General features: G+C 36.1%; 1 protein-coding gene across 2 annotated transcripts; it reads right to left on the reverse strand.

Annotated features, from left to right (window-relative positions):
• Positions 1-5,201: 5,201 nt before the first annotated feature.
• On the reverse strand, positions 5,202-20,171 carry LOC102507410 (ATP-dependent RNA helicase DDX3X). 2 transcript variants are annotated; one of them, XM_032474169.1, is made up of 17 exons: positions 20,052-20,171; positions 16,847-16,904; positions 15,565-15,612; positions 13,061-13,190; positions 12,228-12,386; positions 12,054-12,153; positions 11,581-11,716; positions 10,592-10,677; positions 10,255-10,353; positions 10,010-10,170; positions 9,513-9,657; positions 9,264-9,408; positions 8,848-9,029; positions 8,659-8,776; positions 8,300-8,453; positions 7,842-7,975; positions 5,202-7,617 (listed from the first exon to the last, which is right to left on the reverse strand). In XM_032474169.1, exons 1-17 carry the CDS (start codon positions 20,094-20,096, stop codon positions 7,538-7,540), a joined length of 1,980 nt encoding a protein of 659 aa, XP_032330060.1. In that variant the 5' UTR covers positions 20,097-20,171; the 3' UTR covers positions 5,202-7,537. The 2 variants fall into 2 exon arrangements, with proteins under 2 accessions (XP_032330060.1, XP_006193891.1); XM_006193829.3 differs by lacking the exon at positions 20,052-20,171 and adding an exon at positions 19,426-19,697.
• Positions 20,172-26,224: the final 6,053 nt, after the last annotated feature.

The raw sequence follows: 26,224 nt of genomic DNA on the forward strand, positions 1-26,224 counted from the left end.
CCCATACTTCAGACAATACTATAGAGCTACAGTCATCAAGACAGCATGGTATTGGTACAAAAACAGACATATGGACCAATGGAACAGAATAGAGGGCATAGAAATGAAGCCACAAACTTTTGGTCAACTAATCTTTGACAAAGGAGGCAAGAATATACAATGGAATAAAGACAGTCTCTTCAGCAAATGGTGTTGGGAAAACTGGACAGTAGAATGTAAATCAATGAAGCTAGAACACTCCCTTACAGCATACACAAAAATCATCTCAGAATGGATCAAAGACTTAAACATAAGACAAGATACAATAAACCTCCTAGAGGAAAATATAGGCAAAACATTATCTGACATACATTTCAAAAATGTTCCTCTAGGGCAGTCTACCCAAGCAATAACAATAAAAGCAAGAATAAACAAATGGGACCTAATGAAACTTATAAGATTCTGTACAGCAAAGGAAACCATAAGTAAAACAAAATGACAGCCTATGGAATGGGAGAAAATTTTTGCAAATGAAACCAACAAAGGCTTGATCTCCAGATTATATAAGCAGCTCATATGACTTAATAAGAAAAAATAAAAACCCAATCCAAAAATGGGCAGAAGACCTAAAAAAGCAATTCTCCAACAAAGACATATGAATGATCAATAGGCACATGAAAAAATGCTCAGTATCACTAATTATCACAGAAATGCAAATCAAAACTACAGTGAGGTATTACCTCACACCAGTCAGAATGGCCATCATTCAAAAGTCCACAAATGACAAATGCTAGAGAGGCTGTGGAGAAAATGGAACCCTTCTACACTGCTGGTGGGGATGCAGTTTGGTGCAGCCACTGTGGAATACAGTATGGAGATTCCTCAAATGACTAGGAATATACTTACCGTATGACCCAGGAATCCCACTCCTGGTCATATATCCAGAAAGAACCCTACTTCAAAAAGATACCTGATCCCCAGTGTTCGTAGCAGCATTCTTTACAACAGCCAAGACATGGAAATGGCCTAAATGTCCATCAAAAGATGACTGGATAAAGAAGAGGTGGTATATTTAGACAATGGAATACTATTCAGCCATAAAAACCGACAACATAACGCCATTTGCAGCTACATGGATGCTTCTGGAGAATATCATTCTAAGTGAAGTAAGCCAGAAAGAGAAAGAAAAATACCATGTAGATCACTCATATGTGGAATCTAAAAAAAAAAAAAAAAGAACATAAATACAAAACAGAAACAGACTTATAGACATAGAATACAAACTTGTGGTTGCCAACGGGGCAGGGGTTGGAAAGGGAGAAACTGGGATTTCAAAATGTAGAATAAACAAAATTATACTGTATAACACAGGGAATATATACAAGATCTTGTGGTAGCTCACAGCAGGAAAACATGTGGCAATAAATATATATATATGTTCATGTATAACTGAAAAATTGTGCTGTACACTGGAATTTGACACAACATTGTAAAATGACTATAACTCAATAAAAAATGTTAAAAAAAAAAAAAAGAATTACACTTCAGTTTTCAATGGTCAAGAATTATATAGTAAGGAGAGTTGTAGGTGGTTTTCTTAAATTTGGATTCCAATATCTATATATGCATGCCTGATAATGGTCCTTTCCAGATCGTGGTATATTGGTCTTCCTTAAGTTCTACAGCCTGCAGAGTCCTCCTGGGACAAAGGAAAGTTTTGCTAGCGTGGGGCTTGGAGGCAGTCATCATGGAAGCCATAGTGAACAAAGAATAAAATGTGAGTTAAAAGGTATGCACATTTGCAGGTTTACTATTACCTGGAACGTGATTAACAGCACTGACAAGATACGTCGGTCACTCTGATTGTTACATTAATTGGAAAGCTGTGATAACTGCTGTCCAGGAGTGTGATACAATCTTGCTAACTTTCAGTTTCCTCATTGTCAAGGTTTTTGCTCAAGTTTCAAGGTAGTCTGGCTAAAGTGGATGCTGCAGGCAAAACCATTGATAGTTTTGCATTATAACTGAGGACTCTGGGCATAGGGGCAACGGGTAAAATTGATTTTTTTTTAGCCCAGAGAGACACATGATCTTTATTTCTGGAAGGAAACCTGCCCTCTTTCATCAAAGGGCAACACCATTCCTAACTTCTAAACTCCTGTTCTAAAATTACGAAAAAAAATGTGCTAACAGTAAAGGTTAGGGATTTTATTATTGTCCAACATCCAGAATTCTGCAGCATATTAAGATCAATTACAGGCTAACAATTTTTACTTAGCAGCTCATTGTAAAGGAACGGAAAGGTGGAGATTTTTTGATTTTGTTTTTCCTCAGCAAAGTGGTATCTTACTCACTCTTCAGCTTCATGTGCTGTAAATTTTAAAAAATTGTAACATATGGAAATTTCTTCCCTGCCTTATTCTGCAAGGTGAGTCAGAGCAGAGATAACAGTATTTTCTTTCCCCTGGCCTTGTTACTAAATCCCGTACATGATTGACCCATGGCCCTGGTGTGTGCATATCATGAGAGCAGCCACAATTGAGGAAATATGCGTGTATACAATGGTTTTGGGTTTTGCTTTTGGGGATGTTATCCATGTGGAAAATCATTCAGAATAAAGAGAGCTGTTCACATGGAAGATTTATTACAGGGTTCTGAACAATGTTGGCTTTTCCTACTTCCTGGAATTCTATTCCTTCACATTACATACGCATATTTCACTTGTGACGTGGGAATGAAAGCTTTTTGAAAAATCAGTGGATACCTCATGGGCTGAAGCCTCAAACTTTTTAACTTTTGTGTCTTATTATGTCCTTTTCCGGATGTCAATGATAAACCCTTTAACCTCTGATACTCTGCTTTCCAGAAGTCACACAACTTCCCAGCCTCTCATTTTCAGATAGTGAAAATGACTGAAGCTGTTAGGATTTGTACAATAAAGGACTCCTGGCTGAAAAAAAAAAAAAAAACTTCTGTATACTCTACTAATCATTTTCAGTGATCTGTAAGAGAAAAATGTCATGTATCGTAAATGTACAGTTCAATGATTTACCACTATATAAACACCCCTGTGTTAATACACTCATAAAAAGAACATTAAGTAGTATAACATAGAGGCCTGCGACCCCTCCCCTCTTCCAGTTACTAACCCACCTAGGTAACTACTGTCCTGATTGAAGTAACTAGACTTACCTTTAAACTTTCTGTAAAGTCAGATATCATGTATTATTTTACATCTGACAGCTTTGTCTCAGCATTTCTAGACTTATCCCCATGTTGTTTATCCTCATCACTGTACAGTACTATCTCATTTTATACATACACTATTTATACCTCACCACTTGCAGCTATTAAATAGGGTCCTTCTATGAACACAATCTTGGTGAACATGTATTTGTATTTTGGCTGAATATATACAAATGAATGGAACTGTTGGATTGCAGGATATGTTCAGTTATTGCTGACTTCTGAGTGACCCTAGAGATGTCTCAGTACCAAAACAAAAAACAAAATCCTAAAAGAACTGATTTTTTTTTTTTTTTTTTTTAGGTATAGAAAACTGCCACACAGCACACACCAGCACATTTAAGTTCATTGTTGTGGCCATGACAGGCTCATCTAGCCTCTTTACCTCTACTGCTGCAGACACATTCATCTCATTCAATAGGAATACATTTCCAGGTTATATATTTATTGCCATGGATCTCAGGTCCCAGTTAATCAATCATTCTCCTGGTGAGTTCAAGCTTCTGATGGTAAACCTATACCCCTAGAAATGGGCAAACTGGACAATTGTAAATGGGGACAACTATTATATTATGAAATGCATCCACACTGGGCAGACCAAAAGCAAGACTGGCCAAGACTAGAGGGAGGCACTCGAAAATTTTTATTTTACTGAATCCCCACAGTATGTGCCCCAAACATAGTTCATTATTTACTAACATTTAACATGAAAAACTTTCAAACACCAAAACAGATTTATATTGTTGAAATTCTATGTTCCCATAGCCCAGCTTCAGGAATTATCGAGTGCTAAATATTAAGTCATTTTACCTTTATGTGTATGTCAGTATGTTCCTCACTGATATGATCAAATTATTTTGATTGCGTCAACCTCAAAAAATTGGCTCAAGAGTTAAGTCATCAGTCATCAGGAAAATTCCAGTCAAAACAGACATCAACATATCTATTTGAATATTAAATTTAAAAATAAGCCAACTTATGGTGAAAAAGAATATGAAAACAAGTATGTTCCTATATGACTAAGCATTGTGCCAGATATTGACACACTACAATTATACTTCAATAAAAGAATATATTTTAAAAAAAGATAAGCCAAAAAATGGTAAGGATGTGAAGCAACCAGATCCCTCATCAATGGTGGAAGAGTAAAATGATTGTTTGCTAGTATGTAGGAGACATGAAGAACATGCAATCCATTACTTGTACTTTAGAATGCAACCAGGAGAAATGCACATCTCTCTTTAAGAACTGACCAGAGTTCATCTTGAACCACTTTACATGTGTTCCTCTGAGCACTTTACAACTACACCTCAACTACTGGACTTCGTGTTTATCTCTCCATTTAGTTTTACTAGGAATCCTAAATCAGTTTAGCCAAATCTAACCTTTGATATCTGACCACTCTGTGACAGTGGGGTTCTCCTCATTCCCCAGCCTCTCTCCACCTCAGATGTTACCCTCATCTGCCTTCAGCAAGATTCCTGTTTGTCAGTTAACCAGAAAACCCCACCTTGCTGCTTAATTCCGAGAAGGGGACACAAAGAGACACTGAGCTTCACTTCCTTAAAAACACAACCCCTCCCACCCAAAACAAACTAAAAACATCAGTTTCATAGTAAATATTGTAACATTAACAGCATCGTGTGGTAATAAATTATCAGCCAAAAGGAAAAACAAAAGGAAGAATGGGCACCTTTGCTACCTGTTCCAATTAATTCTTGATCCGTAAGTAAATCAACTGAATACGTATGTCTTTTACATTACCATGATTTGTAACAAAAATCCTGCTGCTCTATATTCCCACCTTATACCTCTGTCATTCAAATTCTTAGTCATAGGAATATTTCTGGCCTCATGAAAAAGAGGTATTTCACAAATAGCTTTAGCAAATAACTAGAAATCTCACTTTCAAATTTTTCACATCAACAGCACAAATTCATTTCCACCTCTCTTATTAAGTCACAACTCAGCAAAGATTGTGTTCAACTCTTTATTTTAATAAAACCAGAATAAACATAGCACATGCAGTGCTAGCATCTAAAACTAATACAATAAGCAATTACTAAATTTACAGTGACTTGAGGTTTAATATCTACATTCAGCAAATTTAAGTCTATTCTTATTCACTGAAAATACTGCTGGTTGAACAAAACTGAATGTAAAAGTCACTGATTATAGCAATACAAAAAGATAACCACATGTTTGAGGACTACAATATGCCAGACACTGAAAACTAAACAACAGAACATGTAAGTACATAAAACTGAAAGAAACTTTTTTTGAAAATGTGGATGCTATGTATCAGTATTTAGAAATATTTCCTTAACATTTTAAGACATGTTATCAAAACCTTGGCATGTTTTAATTTCAAGTTGCCAATTTTGTCTTAAATTTTGCCACAAAGTTACTGTTACCCACATTGACAATGCCAGGTCTGCTTGACTCAAGTTTTATAGGACTGAACAATTAAAAGCTCACACTACCCTGAAAAATACAATTTCACATATGGTGACATTCAACATTCAAGTGCCAGTGTTTTTGTACTGTCTTTTGGTCAAGTTTCTTTAAACTGTTAGGCTTACAAAAATAAATATTTGTCAAAATGTTCAATAAATATTACACAAACTATAGCAGCAAAAAGTATCTAAAGTCTGTTGTGTGCAAAGTTTTCTTCTCAACTACCATTCTATGGTCCCAAATAAAATTTTAGAATCTAAGTTATTAACAAGCTGTGTTCAACAATCTCTAAGAGACAAAATAAGATTGGAAGTTTAAGGACACACACACAGATATATATAAAAGTCTCCAAATGTGCAATAAAATGAGTACTTTGTAAAAAGTTATGGGCAAAGTGTACAAGAGTCTAAACCTATACTAATTAAAAATAGCACCATAACAAATTACCTCAATACTGTCAAGTGCAGCTACATAAAAGTTTTAGAACAAGGCACAATATGCTTGAAAACCTATTGCACTTTAAGAAATTTTTGCCTTCTTATGCCATTATAAAGATTAGTCTACAAATATCACATTTCCCACCTCAAAATCACAGAATTTCAAGCAGCATAGGCTTTTTTTTGTTGGTAAACCACCACCTTTTGCCAAATTTAGCATAAAGCAACTATAAATACAATGGAAACCTATGTAACTAAAATACACTAAAACTGCACTATACAGAAATGACACCTTGTGTAGTACAGTACCTATTTTGAACCTGTGTGATCTCAAGGATTTCAGGTTTTTTTACTCCAATTTATAAAGTCTACAAGTGTAAGCCATTTTAACTTTCAATGCAGCTTAAACAGAGTAATGACAATCTGCATTAAAATAAAGCCTGCTGCATAATCCCTCCTGCTTGTATCCTCTTGACCAAAAAACATCAACACTAGCATACATTAAAGACCAAAATCCAACCAGGTCTACAAAGAGGACTGGTCACTGCCATGGTCAGTCAATCTCCCATTTCAATTTTATTTATGGCAGGCATTTAAAAACTCAGATTAAATCTCCCCTGAACACTTTAAAAATCAAATCTTTATAAGGTTTTTCTAAAATAGTATGCCCACATTTGCCTAATTTAGAATTAATAACCTAAACATTAGAAATTACTGTATTTACTTGCATTAACTTCAAAGACTACTTTGAAAAATATATCAATGTACTTATACATGCCACCTCATCATGACTGGAATGGCTTAATTTAAAGACTACAAGGTTCTAAGTGCCTAACCAGGATAGAGTGAGCAAGTCAGAACTTCAACTTAGTACACTTTGCCACATTAAAAACTACTTATATGTTTTTCTCCCCAATCTGCAAGTATCAAAAAATCCTAATGGAGGATACTGCTCGTTTGTTCCACTTAGAATATTTACGAATGAATTGATGATTCCTGTTAAATTGCATCACAGCTGTGTGCCAAGGTTTGATTTTAGCCCAAGTTCAGCAAATTTACTTTGTCAAAACAATTGAAAACTTGAGCATTACTGAGCCAACAGGACATCAAAACAGTAAGTTGTCTGAAGTTAAAAGTTACAGTACATTAACAAACAAATGATTCTCAGCCACAAAATTATAAATGCAGTTTGGGATGGAAATAAGCAGGAGGGGATCCAAACTACAGCAACTAGGTTTCCAACTTCTGAACAGTGTTGTTGATTGTTCCTCTTTTCTTCTTCTGGCTTTGAGGTCTCTTGAATTTTCAGGAGAATCACAGCTGGTAATGTCCTAAAAGCTACACAATACAGTCTGGCTAAGTTACATGTGGTTTCCATTTTAGCTTTTCTGAAAGGGTGACTTCGCTGCAAAGCAGATTCAATTGCCCCACCAGTCAACCCCCTGGGAGCTATAATTTCCTCCATATCCATCGCTGTTGTAGAAGCCTCCATAGGCACCTATCAAGAAATATTACAAAAGACAAATTAGGCCAGCCATTTTAAGTATTTCAAACCTTCTTTCTCAAGTACTTTGACATAAGCCTAATAAAAAGAAATCTATAGTACTGGGTTTCATTCAATTCTTTGGAAATAAAATTTTTCCAGTAAATTGTACTCTGAAAAAGAGTAAGGGGAAAAAGAAGCTCCTGCCAAAAATATAAAAGTTGAAAAACAAACATTACCTCCACCAAATCCTCTGCTGCTGCCATAACCACCTCCACCACTGCGGCTGCTGCTTGCACGACTACTACTGAAAACTGAACTGTTGGAACTGCTACTTTGTCGATAGTCTCGGGCACCAAATCCTCCACTGAATCTATTATTATAAAGAAAAACATTATATGGTGGTTTTGTAAGTACAAAGTTGAATCAAAAACAAAACAACAACAAAAAGGAATCAAAATGACAGTTCCCACACATAACTTTCCTAATTCTCAATTTCTAATTTTTCAACTCAATTTCCATTTGGTTAGTTCCTCTGATAATGCTTCAGCATTTAGCAGTTAAAGGCTGACATCTACTTGCACGTCATGGTTTCTAAAAACATTCTTTGCCCAAAGTAGTGGCAGTGTTTTAACTTTGGATGTAACTTCCTGTTCAAAACAAATTATTAATAGTGAAGGTTCAAAAAATCCTGTACCTCTTAGAACGCCCACGACTGCTACCCTTATAGTGGTGTTCATAAGCCATATTTTCCAACCAAGATGGCACTTCTTGTTTAGCTTCAATAAGAAGATCCAACAAATCTTTCGTGATATTTATATTTCTTTCATTGAAAAATGAGGTAGCAAGACCTACAAGAGTCCAAAATAAAGTCATCTAGGCTTAAAAGTAGTCATAAAGGACACAAAAATTTAACATTATAATTTGCAACATAACCAAAATATTGAGACTAAAACAAAAACTTTTAACTGACTTTTGATTTCAGCTTTCCCTTGAAAATAAAACTTCTAATATTGAAGATTCTGTGTCAAAACATCAAAGCACTGAACACTTTACCAAGGTTTCCTACACGTCCTGTACGGCCAATCCGATGTACATACTCTTCAATATCACTTGGCAAATCAAAATTGATAACATGTTTCACATTTGAAATGTCCAGTCCTCTTGCAGCCACCTAAAAAATAAATTTTGTTACAATACAGTAATATTCAACTATATTTAGCTGAAAACTTAAAAGATACACACAGCTGTAGCCACTAGAATTGGGCTTTTCCCTGAGCGGAACTGGTGAAGAGCCTCCTCTCTATCTCTCTGTGATCGGTCTCCATGGATACTGGTGCAAGCATATCCTTCATGGTATAAGAAATCCTCCAGAGAATCGGCACCCTTTTTGGTCTCCACAAAAACTAAAGTCAGTGAATCCTTCCCTAAAAAATTATATAAAAGGGTTTGTTCATTAATGGCAATTTCACGTCACTGCTTGATTTTAATATTAACTGGTTTATCAGTTCTCTTTGCACTCGGTAAGCATGCATCTGCAGCTAATTTAACAATAGGCTTTGTTTTAATGGTTGAAAAAGTAGGCAAGCTCATGGTACAAGCTACAGAAATCCACATTGAACCTCCTTATAACCCAATGCCATTATTATTTGTAACTTTACCTGTAGCATTTAAGAGGTCAAGAAGAAATGATCGTTTGTCTGAGTCTTCGACCCAAACTACTTTCTGTGTGATGTTCTCAGAAGTAGAGCCAACTCTACCTACAGCCAGAAAGATATATTCATCCAAGAAATCACGTGCAAGCATCTGAAAAAGAGAAGAAAGCCTATACTTATTTTCTACTCTAATTTTTGAAATGATCTGAGGACAATTATCACTTATAAACACTAATGTTTTAAAAACTGAACTACCTGAATTTCCTTAGGAAAAGTAGCACTAAACATCATGGTATGACGAACACCCTTTGGTGGCATAGTATCTTGTTCAACTATACGACGTATTTGCGGTTCAAATCCCATATCCAGCATCCTATCAGCTTCATCCAATACCAAGTACCTGTTATGAAAAAAGCTAAGTTTAGAATTTGATGAGAAACTGTCAATTACAGCTGTGTCTAAAATTAGTTATGCTAATATATTAATTCTAACCTCACAATTTAATATATGTGAAACAAACACAGATCACATAGTCAAACTGGCTGTATCTGACTTTTCCAATGAATCACACAGGTTAACTGTACTTTTCAATCAAAAAATAAGGTTAATCATAAATTTCAATAACCATGAAGAAAGCTATGTTATTTAAATCACTTAACCTTAAAATGAACATGATGTTAGTAAACACTACAAACACTACAAAATTAGTGACCCCTTTTATAGAAAAGTTCTACATGTGAAAGTTCACTTACTTGCAGAAATCTAATCCAATCTTTCCTCTTTCCATCATATCCACTAGACGTCCTGGAGTGGCAACTAACAAGTGACATCCACGTTCTAAGTCTCGAATCTGCTGACCAATATCTGCACCACCATATACTACACAAGGACGAACTCGAGACCGGTATGAAAACTACAAGCAATAATTTATTAAATGGTCATAAAAGCATCATTAGAAAAAATGAAAAAGGCAATCATCAGTAAAGTGCACACTTACTTTTCTGGCTTCCTCATAAATCTGTACAGCCAATTCTCTTGTTGGGGCTAAAACCAAGGAGATTGGGTATTGTTTACGGCGTCCGTATCTTCCATTGTCCTAAGTAAGTACAATTTATAAATTAAACTCAAAGACTTAAAATTTTTTTATTCTTATCGCAAGTATATGACAGCAAGATACCTTTGTAATTTAAGAATTATATCCAAAAGGAGTTTTTATTGGGTAAAGAGACTGAAAAGGAAATAGTGTCTATAGCATTGTTTAGAAAGAAAGATTCCAACAGATATTTACAACTTTCCCTAAGCAAAAACTACTTATTTTATAAGGAAATCTTTACCTTTACAGCCTTCAAAGCCTCGCCTGGACCATCTGCATAAATCTGACTCAAGATGGGCAAAAGAAATGCTGCAGTTTTTCCAGATCCTGTTAAGAAAATACTGACTTATTAAGCCTGAAGAGTAATAAAATATTTTTAAGTGCTTTTTTTAATGCCGAATTTTCTAAAAAAAATAGTATATTTATTCATACAGCTATGCAAAGAATGTCAAATACTTCTGTGATCCATTTTAAACAATGCAATCAATATTCCCTTTTTTGCAATTTATCTGTATGAGAACACAACTATTTAGCCTCTAAAATGGCATTAGCTTCCATTTTAATATTCTGCAACTGTGAGAATGTCAGCAAACTTTCTGCAAAGTCTAATAGTAAAGTTTTAGTAAGTTAGTCTTCTTTTGCAAAAGAATTTTATTTTAAAAAACAGCAGCTGGTTTTAGCCCAAGGCCACATTTACATAAAGAGGTAATTATATTTATTTCTTTGATACTAAAATTGACAAATGACTAAAGTTTTATATATACACACAGATTTGTATGTATAAAAAGAGAAGTTCATCACTTAAGAAAGTAACACGTGCCATCTTTTATGCATGCCAAATTCGAGCCTTCCCATTACTTAATTTACAAAATACTAGATGGTGGAGGTACCACTTTCTTTTCCCCACCCACATTTTTATGGATCATGAGCCCTTCTCGGATTGTATATTTCCTATCCCAATTATATTGTTAACTTTCCCTCCCATCAAGATCATAATTTTCCCCTCCTGAAAACTCAGTGGATGGAAAATAAGCAATATAATTGGCTGACAGTTTGCTATAGACTTCTCCCAGATGCTCTGATGAATACACTAGTTTCATCCAAAGGATCCAAAAATGTAAGACAAAAAGAAAAATCCCTAGCTAATCTTTGCCTAACTAACTAAAGAACTCAGAAATCCCTACATAATGTTATCCCAGTTAAGATTTTGTTCTTCATTAATGAGCTTACCTGTCTGGGCACAAGCCATCAAGTCTCTTTTTTCTTTGATAATAGGAATGGCATGTTTTTGCACTGGAGTAGGACGAGTATAACGAGTAAGCTCAATGTTTCCCATGATAATTTCTCCCATGTCAACATCACTAAACTGTAAATGAAATTTAATTACATTTATCAAATACATATTCAACTAGAAATGCCTTACCTGCTGCATTTGTTTTATCTTAACACAAAAATGGAAGTAACCAACTAAATGTCTATTTATGTTTGAATTTACATTTGCTTTTGATTTTAGGTAAAGGTATAAAGCTATTTTTAAGAAAATGGACTCTTGTGTGTATTCTGTGTTTTTTATGTTTGACATATTTTCTTTCTCAGGATTACTCATAAGGATGATAGTCTCAGTCTCTCCTTTTTCATAACTCAATGAAATTTTTAGCAGTAACTTTACAAAGCTGTTAAACAGTTAAAACAAAATAACTTACACTTTCAATATGTGGAGGACAGTTATTGCCAGTTGCCTCTACTGGTATATCATCGTATTTCTCAAAGTTAATCCCAGTATTTCCTCCAGAAAACAGCTCCCTGAAATCAAACGATCGTTATACATGTTATATTAAGTGGTAAGTTTCATATCAACATACACGTCAGAAACTTACTGCTCCAAGCGTTCACTTGGTGGAAGTGGTTTTGACCAATCATCTTCATCTGATCTGTCAGACCAACGACTGTGTCCACTGCGTTCAAATTTGCCAAACGCAGTTCTGTCCCCACGACTGCCAATACCATCATAGTCACTGCGTCCACGATCATCAAACCTGAACAGCACAAGCAATTGATTAAAACATGTCATTTAGCCAATACCATATTATCATCTCTTTAGAAATGTATCTGTGTATTGGTAATTGAACTGCTGGTTACAAGGTACCTTGCAAAGATGTCAACAATTCAACACTGGCTGCCTCATTTGTGAACTAAGACCTTCTAATTAACCTGTGGGTATATATAATTTATTAAAAACCAAAGGAATAAAATACAAATATCAGCTTGGCTCTATTTTGATATAAATGAAACCTAGTTATGTGACAAGACTGAGATTTTTAGATTTAGTCCTGTCTGTAAAAAACATAGGACTAACCAGATACTCAGATCATAAGATCACCTTATCACATCTGCGCAATGATTATGATTAAATTCCATAAGCTAAAGATGATTATACCACCATAGACAAGCCACAAAAATTGAAATAAAATCAACATTCATTATGTCAAGTAGCTTACTTTAATTATAAGTAGTTTGTTTAAACAGATAAAACTTAGTAAAGTCCTATTAGAGTTAACAATTAGCAAATCAACATTTTGCTTAAAATTTATAATAGAAGGATGGTCTATTAAAGATAAATATCATGATTAAATATCAAGAAAAGTACAGAATGAGAATACAAAGAACTGATTCCTATAATGCTACGGTATACAGGATGAGAATAATTTACCTTCCCCTTGATCCACTTCCACGATCACTGAAGTAATTGGGCTTTCCTCTTGAATCTCGAGACCCAAAACTGCTGTAGGCATCCTTATCTTTACTACAACTCCACCCTGAACTGTCTTTATCATAAAATCCTTACAAAAAAAGTGAAAATTAGAAGGTAACAATACTTTAACAAGATCCCAATCCTTTCAAAGACATAGCCTTCCTTTATCTTATCCTTGTGGGACCAAGGGTCATTGGAATAATTATCAAAACACTGGAAAAGAGAACTCAGATTTAAGTAATTAGGTTTCACTGGTAAGCAGAATTTTTACTATCTTTGGTCCTTTTTTCCCCTAAAAATTACTGTATCAAGCAAAACAACCTCATGGAATAAGAACAATGTACTGAATGAATACCATCACTTAGAGAATAACAGCTTACATGGAACACAGGTATACTGCTGTTATGTTATCATCACCACACTAACAATTAAGTTCCCTTTAAATGTCAATTATTTCTACATATCAAAAACAATAAATCAGAGGATACTACTCTAATATGATTATTTCAACATGACTGCGACAAGACCCTTTTTTAAAATATGACTGCTTTTAAAGGAATGCCAAATGCTCCCTAAATTTTTAACCTCAAAGATAATAGTTAGGTCACCTCTAAGTAAGCTTTTTAAGTTATGTCCTATCCCTAAATATTAACTTCATAAACTCTAATTAAAAAGTTGACCTATTTAAAACATATCTATGTGGCATATATGAATTTTGGAATTCCCAGCTAAATAAAAGTTCATCTCAGGTATAGTCAGTTACCTAGAGAAAAGTTTAAACTCAGAGATTAACCAAATGATTACTAATAATAATAAAAAAAAGTCATATGAGTTAAAACAATTTCAAAATTCATGAAGAATGAAGCTCAAAGTGCAGGCAGTGATTGAACTATTATGCTCAAAGTACTCATACAGGCTCTACATAGTAGGTGGCACAGTGAATTGCAAGGACTTACGCAATGGAAAAACTCAGAGAAGAAACCTCAGTAATATCCTATCAACAGCGAATACAAATATTTTATTAGAAAAAAACTACCATTAGTTTTTTAAAATGACTCCTTAACAACTTAAAATGAAAAGTAAAACATTTAGAGCAATTCAAATTTCAGAGAAGAACTCTACATTTATAAGTTATAACCTATTTAAGTCATTTTAACACCCTAGTAATTAAATGCAAACATTCCTCAACCCCATTCTCATAAAGGTTTCAAAGTTTTAAAATTAATTTCATACTGAGGCATTGCCAAAGCTCCTTTCTGGTTTAGTTTTAACAAATAAAATAACAGTTGCTATAACTGTTACTGTGGCTTTGTGTTCACGTACACATTATCATCAAATCCTAGAGAGTCCAACAATATTGTGCTGATATAAGCTTACTGAGAACCAGACTTAACAGAAAAAAGAAACTGCTCATCCTTGCCTAATTTCCTTGTGGACATGTTTCTAGGACACATCACAGAAAAATAAAAGGAAGGTGACAAGAGAAACTTACGCAACAACTGATTAAGTTGAGAATTTAACTAGGTTCAAATGACTTTTTAAGTACTCTGAGATTTTAAGGAGTTGTTTTTCTTTGCTTTAAAGCTCTCTTCTTATCCAGCCAGTGGACCTATAGTCTTTGCTCACTAGAAAAAGACTGCTTAGTCAAAGAAACTGCAGTTACTTTGAAAAAAGAATCCCATCACTAGTTAGCCAACCTGCTAGTAAAACATACACACAGTTAAATGTTCAATGCTAGAAATTACAGACTACATATGGAAGCAAATACCCAACTACAAGCTAGTTTATTTTCACCTTTCCCACCTCCACAACCCCTTCTTTATCTGCCTCCTTTTTGGCTTTAAATACTTTCCCTGATCTTTCCCCCTCTTGAAAGTTTCGGATTACCCATGCTGTTGAATCATCAGCCCAACAGAATGTTCCTAATAATTTACCATTCTACATTAAAAAGTTAGCACTAAAAGCCACCAGGTGTTCTAGTAACACTTCAAAAAAAAAAAATCTTTCAAATGAGTCCAGCAAAAAGCCGAGACCAGACAACTTCTACAAGTGTGCACAAAGCTATAATCCTGCAATTTCTAACTATTCTGAAATAACATCATTTTCACTACACAGACACTTCAAGACAGCAATAAGGAGAACTCATTTCATGGTTTGTTTTACGTAACAGCACACCTCCAGACACACAACACACCTCTTTCAAACAAATCAGGTTGTCAATGTTTACAAGGAACTAAAGCATCAGTGATAAACTATGCTAGTGAAAGTCTGAGCTCAAAATAAGAATTATGCATTGTAAAATACTAGATGAACTTTTTCGAAGTTAGGAAGTGCTAATTCATGAAAACAAAGTAGCACAGTAGAAAAATGTGTACATACTTTCCAAATTACTTCATTTCTCTCCCTCTGACTGGTTTTTAAACACACTAACAGTCGAAAATAAAGTTGCCATAACCACCTACCTTTAGATGCTTCCCTGTTCCTTAAGTGAGGAGGTATATAGCGCCCTTCTAAAACAGAAAATTTAAAATTAAAAGCCCATCATATATTGTAAAACAGCTTTTTACAAAGAAGAATTAAAAACTGGTCCTAAAAATCTTTTTAAACTTCTGTTCTTTACATTAAATTATCTTAAAAAAGAAAAGCCTCAAATACATTTCAGTAGCTACTAGTGGTTACTTATCAAATGTTTTTACAAGGCTCTGCTATTTCAGGAACCTGTTATAAGGATTATAGTATTTAATAAATATAAGTATTACCATAATAAAACAGCCTACTAAGAGAAAAAGGATATGCACTAAGTCAGTTAAACAATTTCAATTCAATTACTGAACAAGAGGCTTTGTTTCCGTTTCAGTAAAATGAAGACAACAGGACAGATGGAAATAAAAAATGATTCCAAGAAGGAATTGATAGTGATATTCTTGAAATTCCTGAAATAAGTTGACAGCTTAGCTTACAATTAATAGAAAGAAGCCTACTTTCTTATGGTAAAATCCAAATTATAATGAAATGCCTAAATTTGGATTGAATTAAATATCCCAAAGTGTCTACTGGTCTATTAAATCCTTCTAATAGTCATATAATGGCAAAATTTGATATGAATTAGCCAGATTTGAAGAGGCTTTACAGGATATACCCACTGCTTTCTTGGAAACCTAGGGTCCAAGATGAGATATGCTGCCAAGTAATTAACCACCAATTTCCTGTCCCTACCCACACCTAACACTAACCTCTAACAAGTCTCAAATAATAAAGCCAAGCCAAAACCCCTACTCTTTTCCAAAGTTAAAACTTCTCTTCCAACAATTTAATAATATAACTGACACTTTATTCTAATTACCACCCAAGAATCAGTAGAGCCTAGTTCCATCAGTAAGGCTCAGGTTCTTCACAGAAAAGGAGCAACAGCTATGAAACTTAACTGCACAGACTCCCTTTACTAGGTTTAACACAGCTCAAGACAATTCACAAGAGGGGTGAACACATCCCCAACTCCACATATGGCCAAAATTCATTCTGGACATAACTAGCTTTCTAAAAATTTATTGCATTAATGTTCTTCCAAATGATGAACTGTTTGTATCCCAAAACAATCAACCAATCTCTTTTATTATCCAAAGATTCCAAAATACTTCATTAATTTATATGGTAATGAAATTGTGTAAAATGTTCAGTTAGTAAGGCCAATGACATAACATTAAATAGTAATAAAGATTCTAAATAAACAAAAATTTTACTTACTGCTTGCTGTACTTCCTCTTCCACTCTGATTTTCAGAGTTCAGGTCTAGATCAGCCAACTAGGAGAAAAGATATTAATACTTCACATGTTGACACTACACTACTAAAGGAAAATAATCAAGCACACATAGCATTACAAAATACAAATCAGAAGTCCTAAACCCCAGTCCTAAGTCCCAGTCCTAGGACTCGCATTTACTAGCCAGCTGCCCTGTCTTCCTTTCATGTTTTTAAGAACATCCTATAAATTTTGACAAATGTGAAAGGTAGGAACTGAGTGTCAGCAGCACACCAAAACAGACAGTTCAAACACACTTACCTAAAACAAGTTTTCCAACAATTTTCTATAGTAAAATCGTCTCAATCACCAAACTAAATTGTTAGCATCATTTTATTAAAGCCACTGGTTTTCTACAAGGCATTATTTTAAGCCTGAAAAGTGTACCTGAAAAACCTAGGTAAGAAAGATTCCTTTATCTCTATTCCCTAAAGATTGTGTAACTGTCTTTAACTTGAATAAATCCCTAAGCAACACCACCAACATCACCACCCACCATGTAGTGTACATTGTGCCACTTATCACTGCATCATTTGGTGCTTGTCACAGTGAAGGTAGTACTTATAGCTCCCATTTTAGAAATGTGACAAGTTCAAAGAGATTGATGGTCACAAAGCTACAATATGACAACTGATATTCAATGCTTACTTTTGCAAGAGAGCTGTCTGTAATTTCAATTCCTATCTGTCCCTTTACATTGATTTCAGCACTATAGGAAGTTTCATTTTATTGCATTTCATAAAAACCAACAAAGTACCTTGAAGTAAGGAATTAATTACGCATGTCAAAATTAATCTTAAAAAGCACAAAAGAGCGAAGCAAAGAGTGCTATCTGCAAACAAAATTTGCTATAAAATGTTTTTAAACACTTCATTAAAAGCTGAAGATTAAAATTACCAAATTGCATGCGTCATCAATTAAAATATTACTCTTTAAATTATCACTTTTCCATGTGGAATTTGCTTACTACTATATTACAATGATCCAGAGAGCGTAGTCTATGAAAAGTTACATGCATTCCGTCTACACAGAAAATACCACAAACGTAATTCCCTGTACTCTTTTGACGTCAGATTTTCAGTTTCTATGGTCTCTTTAAGCTATTAAATTTCAGATCAGCAAAATGCAGGCGGTAATATAAGCAGATCATTAGTGGAAAAATACACAAAGAAGTATACCATCAAATCCGCCAAACGTATTACGTATAACAGTAACATTTAGTTTCAACTGGCGTCATGAGGATTTGTTTCACAATTCAAAGTTCATCAAATGTTTTTTATGAAAGGTTTATGACCTAAATCAATTAGAACTATTCGAGAGTGGTAAACAGAATGAGACACTTTATAGGCGGAACTCAAGAGTTTCTGCAAAGGCAACATAGCAAAACTGAAATGAAGATTGCGAAAAAATAAAAGTCTGTAACCCGTGTTCTTAGATCACTGTAGTCTACCCAACAACCGGCACCTCAAAAGGGTAAGTACTCTACTTAAAGAAAACAGGCCTCTGGCTTTGACCTAATTCAGTCTTTTTCTCAGGCACAACAAACTGAAAGAGAAAAGTAATTGGATGTCCCAATCCACTTTCCCAGTAATTTTCATGCGATCAATCTCACTTACTCTAAACACAGGTACAACACAGTACCAACGACAAAACCACCACCACCCTCCGCTTAATGACCATTCAACGACTGAATTAAGTAAATGGAACAGGGCAATTCCAACTCCCTAACCTCCGTGGAGCACCCCAACCACCGTCGAACTTCCATCATCTCCAGCCGTAAGTCAAGGAAAGCAAGCCGGCGGCCATTATTCCCTCCCCTTCCCACTACCCTTTTCCGGCTCTTCTGCGTCACAAGTTTCTACTCCGGAAATACAGCCTCGTCATCCACAGCACACACCGAGATAGTCCAGCGGCAGGAGGCCCGCACGGCAGACAAGGAAAGACAATATTCAATTTTTTATAGTCAACAGCTCGGCCCAGTCACACAGGCTCAAGCACAGAGGTCTGCGCCTTCTGTGATAACGACCGTATCGGTGCACCAACCATGAACACTAAACAAAGAAGGCCGCCGCCATTACCCGAAGATAAAGTCTTGCCTCCTCACCTCCCACACTTCGTAGCAGCAACTCTCCTTACACTCACACACTCAAACCCCTCGGCGCCAAAAAATGCTCCCCTTCTCGTGCCTCCAATCCGTAGATTAAACAGTTGATACTAGCACACGGGCGTCTCTGCGAGACAACGCAAGCACACAAGAAAACCGCCATTATGCGCGGAGGTGACAGAACACGTAAGAAAGGAGAGCCTGCCGGAAGACCTACTATCAACATTATTGCTACCGAGTCCTTTTTTCCCTCTACACCGGCTCCCCAAATTTGATTCCGTTTCTTTCCCCTCTATCCACAGCAAGCTAAGGGAAACGGGATAAGGGAAACGAAGGTGGCTAGATAGCACTGCGCCATAAGTTTTAAGGCAAGGAAAGGGTCCACGCATAAAGTCTAGACAGATACAGTTTGGCTCACCTTCTGGTCCAGACCGAGCGCATTATCCACTGGCACATGACTCATGCCTGAAGAGAGGCGAGAACTCGTAGTCTCCCAATGCTGGTCCAGCTTAACCAGATATCACACACTCACAGAACTACCACTCTACGAAACACACAGCTTGTGTACAGCCGAAATATACCCACTTCGACCGCTTTACGTCAGCACGTAAGCCGCGCGTCTTCCTTCTCTGCCCCTACCATCAACCCTTTTAACCGTTACCGTTACTGTTACTTCCCCCTGGCTAACTCGCGTTCGTTTAGTCATAACCTCGCGAGATCTTGTAGTCAGTCTCGTCGCCACTCTCGGAATTCGCGAGAGCTTTACGTTCCTGGCCCTCCCCCAAGGTCCTGGAATTCTTTGAAACTAGTGAGAGCACGCACTCTCCCGCCTTTAATAAGTTGAGGGGATTTAAACATATGGCCAGTCTACCCCAACCACCTCCCCACAGAACTAGTTCCCTTCCGCCTTCCTTTAACTCTCTCCCGTTCTTTCCCCCTTCAGTACTAGGAATCCGAACTTTTACACAACGTCTCCGTTGTAATTCACCCGCCTTTGGAAAGCCTCCCCAAGCAGAACTAAGCCAAAAAAACCGTGACACCAACAAGGTTGAGTGCAGTTTGACCCCAGGCGTCCCGCGCGTTGGCCATTTTGTGGAGCGGTCACTGTTCGCTTGAGTACAATCTTCTCGATGGTGAAGCGAAAGAAGACGATGTAGACAGAATGTCTGCGGAGGGTGGATGGGTGGGAAACCGGGGGAGGGGAAATCCGCAGCACGTACGGGGAGGCCGGAAGTTGCCCTGCTGCGGGGACTTGGTTAGTAACCCTAAGCCTCTCAGGTGTGCTGTCCGCCAGTATGCGCTTCAGCCTTGTACAGCCTCCACGTCACGTAGTGATGAAACAATGAACAAGTAATGACGCTAGTGGTAATGGACATTTTCCGGATCTCTCTTCCCCTCCCCCACACCTGGCAGGCATTACTTTAGGCTTTTGGATTTCCCCAGTTGCCTAGATCTAGTGCCTGCTAATAGTGTACTGCATCCCTAAAGCCATTTGACCCTGAGGTTTGGGAAGGACATTGCAGGAAACTCAGGGCTGTTTGCAGCTGAGCAGACACAACTGGCTAAATTAAGTGCTGTTAAAGCTCAAAATGACCCACAGTCCAATGCTTTGGGTGGGAAATGGAAGAAAATGGGCTACTTGCTGCCCTAGGAGGATTCCCTTTTTCTGGATCTTTTCAAGGTCCCTTATTTCCAGTTCAGCTCATAGACCCCCTGAGATGGAACAAAACTTATTATTGACTACTGGGTCCCTGGTTTCAACTGAGGGTCACACTACACGTTGTAAAAACACTCCTCTGAGCCGAATCAAGGGATTATGTACTCAAGGTTTTGACTATACTTCTTAAGGGTCTCCTGCTGCTAAGGTTCAAACACCTGTATTCTTACATTTACCACACAAAAACATTTCTCTGCTTTTTCAGTTTCAAAATGGAAACATTCAGAGGTGGTTGGAATAAGTTGCTTAGCTTTCTCAATTTCTAGGATAAGCTTAATTAGGCCTTTTAGAGCAAATATTTTGTGACAATACTTAAAACATCCCGAAATTCAATGCATAGATAATATGAATTAAACCCACTGGTGCAGGTTTTCCCCCAAACGTCCTAACCTTAATACGGGGAAATCTAATGAATAAAATATAATAAAATATTTAATATATAAATACTTTGCACTATCACAGTTAGTATAGTCAAGCCCTTGGTGCCTGGATTTTCAGTAAATTACTATCATTTAGCTTCAAGTTAGCAGAATTTGGAGAGACTATTTTAGATGGACATTTCCAAAACAATTATTCCTATAGGGTTTACCAAAAAGCTCTTATCTCAGTTATGTCTACTTAAAATGTTGGTCATGTTACGTTATTTTCCCTGTTGACAAGTTTTATAACAGAAAGAATATGCACTGACTTTTCAATAATCCTAGGTACAATTAAATTACTGCACTTAATGTTGATGACTCTATAGACAGGTCTGTATTAATTAAACCCAGAAGCTTAAGCTAGATTTAATACCAGCCATAAATTCAATATGAATATTTCCATGATCACATGAACCTAAAATGTATTCTTTTATATTTCTGAGAATTTATATAAGCACTTAATTTCCTTTAAGTCAATTAAAAACAGGTCATTTACATGTTAGTTTTTACAAAAAGACAAACAGAACCAGGGGGTGGGGGAATAGCTCAAATGGTAGAGTAGGCTTAGCAACCACAAGGTCCTGGGTTCAATCCCCAGTACCTCCTCTAAATGAATGAATGAATGAATAAATGAATGAATGAGTGAATGAATGAAAGAAAGAAACTAGTTATATCCACCACCAAAAAAAAAAAAAAAAAAAAGACAGAACCAGAGATCTCATAATTTTTCTGCTTGAGTTTAAAAAGACCTTTTTATCTTGATCTATGCAGGACTACAGATGGATCAGACAGCTCCTGAGAGCCTAGGTAGCATAGTTATATTTTAAATGCTTGGGGAGAGAAATGCATGCTCCTCTTGTGTTTTATTTTTTTCTGTTCTTTAAAGTCCTACTAAGTTATTCAAGGCTGGAGTCTCAGGCAATGTGGACTGTGTTTGCATTTCAAGTTTTAAGTGCTCAATGTGTGCCCACAACAATGACAGAAACTTGATGAGCCATTGGACAGATAAAATTACAGAAAATAAAGATCCTTTTAAATTCACTGACTAAAACTTAACACATATCAACAGCAGAAACTTTAAGACACAAACAAGAAAGAAATGTTCTTACTGCAAGGTGATCTTTGGAGGACTTTGTCCAGCCCAACTCCTCTCTCAACTGGGGCCAGCTAGAGTTGTGAGTACAAAACAGAAGAGTAGTAGGGGGATTGTGAAAAAGGTGACCCAATAGGGAGTCTCCAGGATGAAAAAGATGGAGTGTAGGTATGAGGACCAAGGGAGAGGTAAAGGAAGCAGAAAAAGAGAAAAAGACACAAGAGAGATGGCTGTTTCAACCTGCCCTGCAGGTGTCTATTCAGGTACCAGTCCACTTGCTTTCAGAAAGGGCCAGTGAAGGAGGCAACACCTTGTCCACTGCCCATCAGGCTGTATGTCATTGGTGGGACAATAACCCACAGGTGGGACTTTGACCCACATGTACACCCAATCTTTGGGATTCCAACCCATGGATCTATAGAAATCTGCTGCTTCAGCTTGTTCCCATTGGGACTTCTCTTGGCAGCAGGAAATACAGGTCAGGATATTGGAAGATTGAACTTTCAACCACTACACGATGTGAGCGCTGAACCTTTATCACTTTCAGAAATCCCCCATCAGGTAGAGGCTGCTAGATCAAGATCAGCACAGCATGAGATACATGGTCACACAAGCTGAGGAGAGTGATGTGTAGCTGTCTGACATCCAGTCTCAAAAGGCTAGAACAGAGATGGAGGAGAGGACAGAAAAAGGATTAAAGGTACCAGGAGAGGGAAAGGGACAAAGAGAAAAGGGAGAAGATGTGAAGGAAAAAGGACAAAGCGGAGTGGAAAAGCTCTGCCTGAATGAGGACACTGAGGCCCTCAGAAGCCAGGAAGGCAGACTTAACAAACTGGTGATGTTGAAACAAGAGATTCAGGCAGCCACTTGTCACCCAACAGAGAAGCTGCATACTGCTGTTCAAAGGGGCCTAGAGTCTCTCAGGAGGGGCAGCAGGGAGGGCCCTGTTCATCCCTCTGTGGTCGCCATAAGTATGTTAACAAAGGGTTCTTGGACTCCTTAATCAATAGAAATTGATAAGAGTCTAGACAAGACATTTCTAGAGGCTTGGCAAGACTTTACTTATAATGGCTGCAGCACAAGGGAGTGAAAACAAATGACAGGTGCCTTTATTTTCTGATGAGGCATAAGCTGGTCCCTTAAATGGGGTGAAGATTGGGACGGGTCCAGGGGTTGGAGCAGAGGATTGGCTTAGGTGATCTGCCCACTTTCTTGGTGATGCATGATATCCTGATTTTGCTCATGGGCACCTCAGAAGTGGCAGTTGGGTCTGTATCTCATGGTTCACTATTTGCCCCAACTGCACATGCACAGGGTTACTTTTAGACCATTATAGAGCAAAAAGTCCCAGGTACCAGACTGCTTTAAAAACGTTAACGCATTCAACTATGCCTTGAGTGGCCAAAACTATCATGACAAAGAACTTGTTCTCTGAAACTTGTTCTAGAGTTTGGGTCAAATCTCAGGTGTATCACTATGGCTGTGGGAGTGATGCAAAATAAGAATAATAATGGAACATACCACTCCCCAAATGGGACTACTTTGAGAGTTAACTGAGGAAATATATGTAAAGTGCTTTTAGCAAGTTGACAATGAATAAATGCTCTAATAAATGTTAGCTATTTTTTTAATCTCACTTAATTTTAGCAATATACAGAATTAAGAAATTCCTTAAGTGGTACCAATGTTTGGCTCTTTTATTAATATTGATATAGTTCAAATATTGCTAAAGAGTTAATATCACATTTAGCACAATAGTTAAGAGATTGTTAATCATTTCCTTTTATAAACAACAGGGGTGGATGGGGAATTTAGAAGACAGATGTAAGATGTTAGCTATTGGCTTACTAGAAATTGCTTACTGGATTAGTTAAAAGACTAATTACACTCACTGAAATATTCATGTATGGGAAATGATTAGGGGTAAGTAAATAGTTAATATTTTGATACTTTAAAATGAGAATTAGTTGAAGAGAAATAGTTGTTTCTCGTTCAAAGGAAATTGCTTGAAGTTCTTTAAAAATTTTACTTTCAATATTTATCTGCCATATAGATTTCCTATGCTTCTTTGTTGCAGGCGTAATTAAAATAGTTACCATACTGATGCAAAATAATATGAGAGATTAAATTTATTTTGGGGTTTATGGTCAAATAAAACCAGATATTATGGTTTTTAAGTTGTGTCTGGAGTAAAAATAGCATTAAGAATAATAAAAAGATACATGAATTCATTTTATGCCAACTACTGTTTAGACTCTTTGGGTAAAATACTTTATTTAGTCCTTACATTCATCTTCATTTCACAGATAAAGAAAATAAAGCATGTAAGAGACATTATTTGCTGGGGTTAATGGAAAAAAAAATGATGGTGCTCCAATGCATATAAAAAGAAAATTTTCATGAAATAATATAATTTGTTAGATATGCTTCAATTTTCTTATTCAGTTAAAATTCTAAATCCATGCAAAATTCTAAAAAAGTGTAAGTAATTAATGACAACATGTAAGTAGGAAAAATACTAGTAAAGATAGAAACTATTTTGAATTCGTTATCTGAATATTCAGATGTTACTCTCATTTAACAGGCAGTTTATTTTATTTTTTATTTTTTTGGGGGGGGAGCAGTAACTAGGTTAATTTATTTATAGAGGAGGTACTGAGGACTGAATCCAGAACCACATGCATGCTAAGCATGTGCTCTGCCACTTGAGCTATACCGTTTCCTCCCAAGATGTTACTGTTATTTAACCCTGCAGTTCAAATTGAACTGTCTCTTAATATGTATCTTCTAAACCAATACTAGAATTAAATATTAACATTGTTATGGTTTACTAGTAAAAGTTAAAAACAAAGTATTTCAGTATTTCTAATTTTTGTATATAAGTGCTAAAAGGAAAAAGACTGAAAATTTACTTTAGATTGAGAAATAAATCAATAAAACACAAAAAATTATTAGGTTCTTATGTCTACCTTAAGTCTTAAAATTTTTATCAAAACGGAATGAAATAGATCTCACAAGGCAAAACCCTTGTTTACACAAGTTTAGAAGTGAACTACATTCAGTATTTATATTATTTTTCTACAAAATAGATTTCTATAATCTTGCCATTTGGAATTCTGGAACTTTAATATAAAACTACTGATGATTTAATAATCAAAGAAATATAGAGGCTCAAGACTTCAATAAAGGAAGTACTGCAGATGTGGTGGAAATAGGAAAACAAATAGAATTAGAAGTGGAGCCCAAAGATGTAACTGAATTGCTGCAACTTCATGATAAAACTTTATGGAAGAGCAAATAAAGTATTTTCTTGAGGTGGAATCTATTCCTGGTGCAGATGTTATGAAGACTATTGAAATTACAACCAAAGACTTTGAGTATTGCATAAATTTGGTTGATAAATTTGAAAGCAGTGGCACGATTGAGAGGACTGACTACAATTTTCAAATAAGTTATGTGGTAAAATTGTTCATGAAAGGAGGAGTTAATTAACATCATTGGCAAACTTCATTGTGGTCTCATTTTAAGAAGCTGCCGCAGCCACCCCAGCCTTCAGCAAGCATCACACTGATCAGTCAGCAGACATAAATATCAAGCCAATACCCTCTACCAGGAAAAAGATTATGACTCAATGAAGGTTCAGATGATCATTAGCTTTTTTTTTTTTTAACAATAAGGCATTTTAAAATTAGGGTTTGTACACTTTTTTAGAGACATAATGCTATTGCACACTATTAACAGATTATGTATAGTGCATATGTAAACTTTTATCCACCGGAAAACCAAAAACAAACTGTGCCTCACTTCATTGTGATACTTGATTTATTGCAGTGGTCTGCAACTGAACCTGGAATATTTCCAAGATGTGCCTATAACCTATTTAGTTCACTACTGTGGAAGAATGTAATTTTAAGTTAAAAATGCCAATTTGAATCTCATACTATAAAGAACATTTTCATCAGTTATCTGTTAAAATGCAGATGTAATT

Source organism: Camelus ferus, chromosome 36, assembly GCF_009834535.1.
Source record: "Camelus ferus isolate YT-003-E chromosome 36, BCGSAC_Cfer_1.0, whole genome shotgun sequence".
NCBI lineage: Eukaryota > Metazoa > Chordata > Mammalia > Artiodactyla > Camelidae > Camelus > Camelus ferus.

Excerpts from the sequence above, each read along its gene's own strand:
- LOC102507410 (XM_032474169.1), bottom strand. The coding sequence starts at position 20,096 with ATGGCCAACGCGCGGGACGCCTGGGGTCAAACTGCACTCAACCTT. Across the intron at positions 12,387-13,060 it reads GGAAGTGGATCAAGGGGAAG|GTTTGATGATCGTGGACGCA; the intron begins GTAAATTATTCT and ends TGTGCTGTTCAG. Across the intron at positions 10,354-10,591 it reads AGGCTTTGAAGGCTGTAAAG|GACAATGGAAGATACGGACG; the intron begins GTAAAGATTTCC and ends GTACTTACTTAG.